Source organism: Octopus sinensis, linkage group LG1 (assembly GCF_006345805.1).
Source record: "Octopus sinensis linkage group LG1, ASM634580v1, whole genome shotgun sequence".
NCBI lineage: Eukaryota > Metazoa > Mollusca > Cephalopoda > Octopoda > Octopodidae > Octopus > Octopus sinensis.
Window position 1 is genome coordinate 99,525,431 of NC_042997.1, and position 10,044 is coordinate 99,535,474.

Sequence of the window (10,044 nt, forward strand, 5' to 3'; positions counted from 1 at the left end):
TTCAATGCCCATAACTCCAATAACTCTGCATTTTCCGGTTAGAACTTTTCGATGACAGTACATAAATTTTTGATTCCAGAACGTATTTAATAAATGTGTCTCAATACAATGAACTCATACTTTGAATGCTAAAAATTCTTTAAAAATGAAGCCAAACTTCCACACCACATTCATTGGGGACACCCTGTCTCACTTATACTTATTTTACAAATCATAATATTTATTGCTTATTTACAGTTCATACAACATTTTCATGAAACTAATTGAGTCATCGAATTTAGAAATATTTTACAGGTTTCATTGTTTATGTTCGATTACTTTGAATATTGATTTTTTTGTGTGTCCGATTTCTAATTTTTGTAGATAATATCACTTTTATACTTTGTTTGACAAGTGAGTAGAACTCATGTCTAGAAATCTCGTGACATATTTAGATTGTTGAAAAAAATCGATAATAGGGATCCAATGGATCCTTCTATCTACTATATATTACTAATATTTTATTTAAACAACTCAAGGGAAATAAGCCATACCAACTGTAGTTTTTAGCGAAGTGTTCAATATTTGACTCTCACGATCAGCTGACCTAATTCTGCATTTCAATACTCAGCTTTGAACTGCTAAACATTTTTATTGCAATTCCTTGATTTGAATCTTAAACCTTAAAGACTTCATTCATACATTTCTATACATACATACATTTTTGAATGCCCATTACTCTGATAATTCTGCATTTTTACAGTTACACTTTTTCCATAACAGTTGATTAATATTTTATTCCACAACGTATTTGTAGTAGCTTCATGCAGACATAGCATAGATTCGATCCTCGATTGCCTAATTTCACTTAACACTTCAACAGCGCTTTTCTCACTGAAGTTCACAGGCGTTCTGCCTTTCTTCTTTTGGTAAAACTTTTAAAAAAACCTGACAGAGTGCTTGCATGTCCCGTGAGATAAGGACTTTTGGACTGCAAGAATTCTAATGTCTTCAGTTGCATGTTTTCCGACTGATTAACTTTCATGAAGAGTCTCTGTTTATTCACTCAAAATGTTTTATCAAACATAATATAACATTTAATTTCCAGTATAACGTGGATATGGACTATTTAACCAGTAAAACTTCTGAAGTTACATCGGTTTTGTCCTTACTGTTGGTATTTAACTCCTGGCCGTCTTTTATCAAGCAGATCTACGATTAAAGGTGTACCAGTGGTGGCTATGCTCTCTTTTCTTCGGATATTTAAGTTCCCAAATGTAATCTGCCCTTCCTTTTCTAAAGACACGTGTCTCGAGATGGGCTAGTGAGTTTCTATTTTGGATATATTTGAGGTATTTAATTGTGCTCATGACTTAGTGTTCGCTTCTTCCATGGATATAAGTACGTATTTCACTTAATTCTTTGCTGCATTTATCACTGATGAAGGGAAGGTTCTTATGAACTAACTCTGAAATCGGGTCCGATATGGTAATAACGGGATCCTTTGGAAGCTTCTATCGGCTTTCTTCGAAACGCGTGCTTCTAGTGATAAATTACATGGTTATTGACGTTGTGTCTATTTTCGGCATATTTTGGCATTAGAATTTTTTTCTTTTGCCCTAACTTATAAATTGTTTGTAAATTTAACCTTTAAAGGTATTTTTGATATGCTGGTCATTGATAGAATTTTTTTCGAAAAATATTATCCTACATTAGATGTATATATATATGCACATACCTGAGTCTTACATATATATATATATATATATATATATATATATATATATATATATATATATATATATATATATACCTAAGTGTTGATTTATATTCGGTATAAATAGTTGTAAGCTGTCAATCACTCTGTATGTGGAAAGATGGTGGTACTTGCTTTCCGATGAGACGCGAAATAGAGATGAATCTAGTCATAACAATCTCGATATTTCTCTACCTATGGAGAGATAAAAACATTAGTTTACATCTATTTACAGTAAACTTAGCGGGATTAAACTTTCAAGTACACCTTAGAAATTTAGACAGAGTAGCTACTCGTAACTTTGGGATTTGGTGAAATCGATGTAGATAAATGTATTAAGAACCAATAAGGTTTTCGAAAATCGATCAAGGCTATTCACCATTCTTTCGATCTGCAGAGGAAATAGTTAAATTTGTCCTGCTTTATATCCACTGCGTATGTTACAAATAATATGTGAGCGAGTGTGTGTGTGCGTGTGTGTGTGTGTGTGTGTGTGCGTAAGTAAGTATGTACGTATGTGTGTGTGAGTACGTACGTATGTATGTATGTATGTATGTATGTATGTATAGGACGGATGAACCTAGTGTAGTTTCAACGACTATCTAGTAACAGCTCGGACCCTCCGAAATTCTGGGTTGGTGTCCATCGTGCTTAAGAACCAATGGTAGCGGGGTATTTTGCATGTTGCTGGCATTTTGCTTGGGCAAAGGTCAGTGATAGTCTTCCTTGGTCAACTATATGTATACAACATCTATACATGTATGCATGTGTATATAAATATATATATGTTCTCTTCTACTTTGACTACTTGAAATCTTTTCTGAAAGGGAGAAACTGGTTTTTAACCAAAATACAAAGCTTATTGTAGGAATGTAGATAATAAAAAAAACAAATTCACATTTTGAATTTGAGAAAAGCCTTGCATATTTTAAACATTTCGCTTACAAATTGTATTTTTAATGTGTGAATTAGCTCGTTATTTCATTTTCTAATATCCCTGCTCATTCAGAGTGTTGCTTAGACATTTACTCACAAAACCAAGTGCACCAATTATTATTAGCATACATATATATATATATGTACATATATGTATGTACATATTTGTGTGGTTATGTGTGTAGATAGATAGATAGATAGATAGATAGATAGATAGATAGATAGATAGATAGATAGATAGATAGATAGATAGATAGATAGATAGATAGATAGATAGATAGATAGATAATGTATGCATGTATGTATGCATGCATGTATGCATGTTTTTATGCACGTGTTTGTATAAGCACATTTGTGCACACCAGATGGTTTCGAGTACGATTATACTAGGCATAGCAAAAATGGTCTCTAGCGGTTGTCTGAAAACACTCATATCAATACACAATCCATATATTCGTAACTTTGCATTACATTCAGTCGAAAATTTTGGAATTTATTACATATATATCATAAATGATTTATGTAACAGTTCTGGGTAAAGGTTGCAAATCAAAAGCTGTGTTAAAAAGACATTTGCGCTTTGTAGCTCATTAATAAGCAACGGTCATGCTCATTAGTCGGCTTCCGTCATACCTGCATATAGAGAGACGTATATATATATATATATATATATAAGAATGTTTTGCGTAATGAGATAAAAAAAACCAAGGCTGTGTAGAACATTTATATATTAGAACATATATATATATATATATATATATATATCGTGGATATGTGTATTATACTTTAAATATAACACACACACGCGCGCGCACACACTCATACATATATTATATACTATACATATATATAGGGAGATAGAGAGAGAGAGAGAGAGAGAGAGAGAGAGAGAGAGAGAGAGGAGAGAGAGAGAGAGAGAGAGAGAGATAGGAGGCAGAAAGACTTAGAAACATATATATTATATATTATAAATTATATATAGCCGAAGTCAAATGACTGAAACAAGTAAAAGAAATTATACACATATATATATATATATATAGATATATATATATATATATATATATATATATATATGTATACATACATACATATATATATATATATATATATATATATATATATATATATATATATATATATATATATATATATATACAGAAAGAGAGAGTGAGAAGGAGGGATGGAGGGAGAGCAGAGAGACTTAGAAACATAAATGGATTTATATAGGGAGACAAACACTTTTAGTTCATTACACTTTCTTGAAAACAGACATTTGTGTAAGAATTTTGGTAGAAGTTGAAGATTATAAGCTGGGTTAAAAAGCCATATTCGCTTATATATATATACATGTTCGTACACACATATGTGTGTGTGTGTGTTTTCGTGTGCGTGTGTGTGTATGTATATATGTGAATATATTTATATATATATATATATGTGTGTTTGTGTGTGTGTGTGTGTGTGTGTGTGTGTGTGTGTGTGAGAGAGAGAGAGATAGAGAGAGAGATGTGGAAGGAGAGAGACTGAGACACATATATGCATTTATCGGAAAGAAATTAACACAGACAGACCGCCGTACTATCAAAATATGGAATAGTAGATAGTAAATAAACATCCGCTAATTTTACATTTATAATTCTTCAACGTAAAATCTTTAGAAGACTTTTGAAATCAAATGTGGTTCATATAATGTTCGCAGCTTACGTATATAAACTCAACAGATCTTACATATTCACCCAACAGCGTACACATATAAACATATAGGTTCTTAAGATAAAGAGGTATCTATTAAACTCTGTGAAGTATTCTCACACATTCTGTTCGCTTTGTTCGTTTATTCTCTTTTGTAACTGACAACAATACTATTAAACACCACTAATCTTGACCGAATCATACGCAATATCTGCTGGTGAACTCTCGACCTGCATAAAAGCCTAATGGTTTCCGGCGTTCTAGGAAGTTGAAGATACTAAAAGGATTAGCATCACTGCAGTGATATTGTATCGATAATGGAACCGCATTTGCAGAAATCCCAATAAAACACCTTTAACCTCGACCCATTTCTTAACTAACTTTCACATCGAATGGATTATATATCTACTTGCCCTCCTCTTGTGTCTTCTTTTCATTCTAGCATGTGACTTTATATCTTTTGATATTGATTAAATTTCCAAACCTCACGGTCCCACATTTATAACAGCGTTGAGTGAGAAAATAAAAATCTATGTCGTTAACACCTTTATGAAAGCAGAGAGATGTCATAAAAACAGTTAAATGCCATCAACAACAAATGCTGGGCATTCACCACCAAACTTCTGGAGTAACTTTTTACCCCTAACCTTCTTTAATCTCTTCTACTATGGATATAAGGCCTGAAATTTTGGAGGCGGGATCTAGTCGATTATATTGACCCCAGTGCGCAGCTGGTACTTATTTTATCGAACCCGAAAGGATGAGAGGCAAAGCTGACCGTGCTAGAATTTAAATTCACAGCGTAATGCTTAGAGGCATGCCTCTAAGCATTTTGCCTGGCGTGCTATCGATTCAGCTAGCTTTCCACCTTGACAATAATAACAATAATCCTTTCTGCAATAGGCACGAGGCATGACATTTTGGGCAAGGGGAAAGTCGATTATATCGACCCCAGTGCGCAACTGGTACTTATTTTATCGACAACGTAACGACAGACAAAATACCGCTCAGTATTCTGTCCGGCGTACTAATGGTTCTGTCAGCTTTCTGTCTTAATAATAATAATAATAATAATAATAATAATAATAATAATAATAATAAATAATAATAATAATAATGATGATAATGATAATGATGATGATGATGATGATGATGATGATGATGATGATGATAATGATAATGATGATGATGATGATGATGATGATGATGATGATGATAATAATAATAATAACAATAGTAATAATAAATGTTCTGATGCAGTACCAGACAGTGGCTCATGGTTTTTGATCTTAACTGATTGGAAGTGTTATCATGTACATTGTGTTGTCTTGGTATGAAATATGAGCTACTACAGCAAATATTCTGCTCAATACCACAGATTTGCTTGTTAGTTGTTTGACCATAACCAGTTGAGCATGTCCTTTGGTGGTTGACGATATGAGCATCTCTGATCACGAGCAGAAGTAGTGGGGGAGCATCATAGCCATGTGTTGAGAGGAACTCTTTGGGGTTTGAATAATTCACCTCTGGAAACAAGGGTGTTTTGTTCGACCTAAAGAAAATTCTAACTGGGCCCCACCTGCAAGGTCATGTGATGTTTATCTTGATATGAGATCACCATGTCGCGCACATATGGTTGTGATGCATGTCTGGTGTACCCTTATCAGACGGTATATTAGGCTTCGTATATTTGTACCCCAGTGTCACTTTGATGGCATGCGCTGCTCTCTCACTCAATAATAATAATAATAATAATAATAATAATAATAATAATAATAATAATAATAAATAATAATAATAACAATAATAATGATGATGATAATAATGATAATAATAATAATATAATAATAATAATAATTTTTTAGTTTTAGGTCATCCATATGGATGACCTAAAACTATACGCTGCAAATGACAAACAGCTGGAAACACTATTAAAGACAGTTCATGGATTTACCAAAGAAATAGATATGAAATTTGGATTAGAAAAATGCGCCAAGTAACCATGAAAAGAGGAAAACTAGTTAAGAGTAACAACATCACACTAGATAAAACCAATGAAATAAAAGAATTAGACCAAAGCCAAACTTACAAATACTTAGGAATCCATGAACTAGATAAGACACAACACACACAAATGAAAGAGAAACTAAAAAAAGAATATTATAGACGAGTTAGATCAATGCTAAAAACAGAGCTCAATGCTAAAAACAAGATAATAGGTATCAACACTTTAGCTGTCCCAGTTATAAGTTACAGCTACAATATCCTTAACTGGACACGAAATGAACTGTCCAAAATAGATAGGAAAACAAGAAAAATACTGACAGATCTAGGATGCATCACCCAAAATCTGACATAGAAAGACTATATATACAACGTCTAGAAGGTGGTAGAGGCCTTATACAGCTGGAAAACTACTATAAAATAACCACCATAGGACTGCAAAAATACCTACTTCAGAAGGAAGGAAAACTGATCCAGATAGCGGCAAAACACGAGCAAAACAAAAAACTGTTCTCAGTATTTAAGGAAGCTGACAAATACAAACAAGAAATCATACCACCTAATAAACACAAAGAAGAAGAAGAAGAAGAAGAAGAAGAAGAAGAAGAAGAAGAAGAAGAAGAAGAAGAAGAAGAAGAAGAAGAAGAAGAAGAAGAAGAAGAAGAAGAAGAAGAAGAAGAAGAAGAAGAAGATGATGAAGAAACAACAAAAGCTATAAAACAAATGAAATCCAAACTAAAAATAGAACAGCAACGAGCCATGATAAAACGATGGCAAGAAAAGCCCCTTCGTGGTAAATACTGCACTAAACTAAACGCAAAAGAAATAGACAAAGAAAAATCCCAGCAATGGTTGAGAAGCTCAGGACTCAAAGCAGAAACAGAGGGATTTTTAATTGCAGCACAAGACCAAAGCCTCCCCACCAGAAATTACCAAAAACATGTAATGAAAAGAAATATTACAAGTAACTGCAGAATATGTGGAGATGGACAAGAAACAATAAATCATATTATCTCTAGCTGCCCAGTCCTGGCTAAGAAGGAATATATTCACAGACATGACAGAGTTGGAACCTACATACATTGGAAGCTATGCCAACATTATGGAATAACAACAGAAAAAAGATGGTATAGGCACACACCAGAAAAGGTCACAGAAAACGAGAAAGCAACCATACTCTGGGATATGCCGATACACGCAGATAGAGAAATTAAGGCCAACAGACCAGATATAGTTGTCAGAGATCATGAAGAAAAAAAATGCTTTCTAATTGATGTATCAATACCGGCAGATGACAACGTTTCTCTAAAAGAAATGGAGAAACTCTCAAAATACAAAGACCTGGAAATAGAGGTAACTAGAATGTGGAACCTGAAAACAGAAACAATTCCTATCATAGTAGGTGCATTAGGCATGATAAAAAAATATTCAGACAAATACATAACAAAAACACCAGGACTTACAAACACATATAACATACAGAAAATTGCACTACTAGGCACTGCACACATCCTACGCAGAACACTTTCCATACAATAACCATCAGAGCATCACAACAAATCACAGCACATACCCAAGGCACACAGAGCTGCGCTCGGTAGTGAAGTGAAAGCACGCTATAAAAATAAAACTACTGAATAATAATAATAATAATAATAATAATAATAATAATAATAATAATAATATAATAATAATATAATAATAATAATAGCTTTCAAATTTTGGCACAAGGCCAGTAGGTTTGGGGGAGGGGTAAGTTGACCAAATCGCCTTTCAGTACATTACCCATTTATTTAGTAATCCTAATTTTTGTCATTTACTCATTTGGATTATTTTCCTTTGCTTCTTATAATTATTATTATTATTATTATCATTATTATCATTATTATTATTATTATATTATTATTATTATTATTATTAATAATAATAATAATAATAATAATAATAATAATAATAATAATAATAATAATAATAATAATAATAATAATAATAATTAATAATAATAATAATAATATCTGTACTCGAGTTAACCAACAGAAGCAATAGAAAGAGAAACAGCAGTGAAAGCAGGGATAGCAGTGCTTGCTACAGCTGTATACTAAAACTATCACCTTTTTAAAAGCAACACCAAAGAACATCAAATAACATCAACCGCTACATACAACGACATAAACGTCGACCAAATGAAAGAGCCTCTGTATCAGTGGTTCTTAACCTTTTTACTACCACACCTCCCCTAGGAATTTGTCCTTCTCTCCACGCCCCTGTTGTATCTATGAATAAAATTCCCTCCCAAATTTTAAATAAAATCTAAAATATGTTTTTAGTCATTTTATTGAATATGAAATAGTCACATTATACAAAATATGTATAATTTTATATATAATCACATTATACAAAATGTGAGATACTTGACATTGCTTCTTAGCGAAAAAATTTTTTGCTGAATATGAATTATTAGTGTGATATTTGACTCTGCTTCTTAGCTACAAGATCTTGAATGCGTGGTTGAATGCCAGAGAGTTCACAACGTAAGTCCCTTTCAACGTTCAGCCTGTTTCTGTACTTGGTCTTGACAGCAACGGGCGTGGAAAATGCAGCTATGTTACGTGGATCCAAACATAGCTAAAATCCGAAGAGCCTGATGTGATACCAGAGGGTAAACAGAAAGGTACTTGATCCAAAACGTTTCAAAATCCAGTTCTTTGAAGTCTTCTTTAGCTGGAGAGTTGAACTTCAGCTCAAGAAACTCCTTTTGCACGTCATCCAAAACATCAGTCACTTCACGCTGAAATGGGTTCCTGAGGAATTTCCAAGCTTCACGCTTTTCATCTGCATCTAGGAAGTATCTGATGAATTCTGTTTTCAAGTCAGATAGATGGGTGATTATTTGTTTCTTTAACTTAGAATTATGGTTACCGTGAATGAGAACATAATCCAAGTAACTAAAACTGACTGTATTTCCCTGCTGAATTCGACATTTCCAGAGGTCGAGCTTGGCCATGAAGATCCGAAGGTGCCGTGGTGTGTGAGAATGTTGACGTTTTCCCTTTGTAGTTTAAGATCGAGAACATTCAACATTTCGAAGATGTCTACGAGTTAAGCTAGAGATAGCTGAAAGCCTTCAAACTGCAAATATAAGCATGTTCCCCTTTGATAACCATCGTACGTTCGTGTGAAAAAGCAATGCTTCATGTTCAGATTCCATATCTTTATACAACAGTTTGAAAATACGATTGTTTAAGGCTTCACCTTTAACAAAGTTGACAACCTTGATAGGAGATTTCTTATTCCTGTAGGTAAGATTCTGGATACTAAGGCTTCAAGATTCTAGATGCTAAGGCTTCACGATGAAATATGCAGTGTGTACCTACAACAGATGGAGTTTTCTTTCACCCTAATAATTAATCCAGACTGCAAACCAAGCATGGCTGGAGCTCCATAAGTGCACACCCCTACCAGCGAATCCCACGAAAGTTGGTCTTCCTGAAAGAAGTTTGATATATCACGAATAATAGCTGCTGCTGCTGTTGTACAACTATCCATAGCGTGACAGAACATTTCCTCTTTTACACAGTTGCTTCACACAATACGAGCATATACCAGTAGCTGAGAACACAGGAATGTCAGTCGTTTCGTCACACTGAACGGCAAAAACAGGAGACTCTCTTACT

At 33.5% G+C, this 10,044-nt stretch overlaps 1 protein-coding gene across 1 annotated transcript; it reads right to left on the reverse strand.

Annotated features, from left to right (window-relative positions):
* Positions 1-8,975: 8,975 nt before the first annotated feature.
* LOC115218482 lies at positions 8,976-9,374 on the reverse strand. The gene has a single exon (XM_029788368.1). It carries the CDS (start codon positions 9,372-9,374, stop codon positions 8,976-8,978), a length of 399 nt encoding a protein of 132 aa, XP_029644228.1.
* Between the last annotated feature and the right edge of the window lie 670 nt (positions 9,375-10,044).

Coding starts and splice junctions, on each gene's coding strand:
- LOC115218482 (XM_029788368.1), bottom strand. CDS start 9,374: ATGGCCAAGCTCGACCTCTGGAAATGTCGAATTCAGCAGGGAAATACA.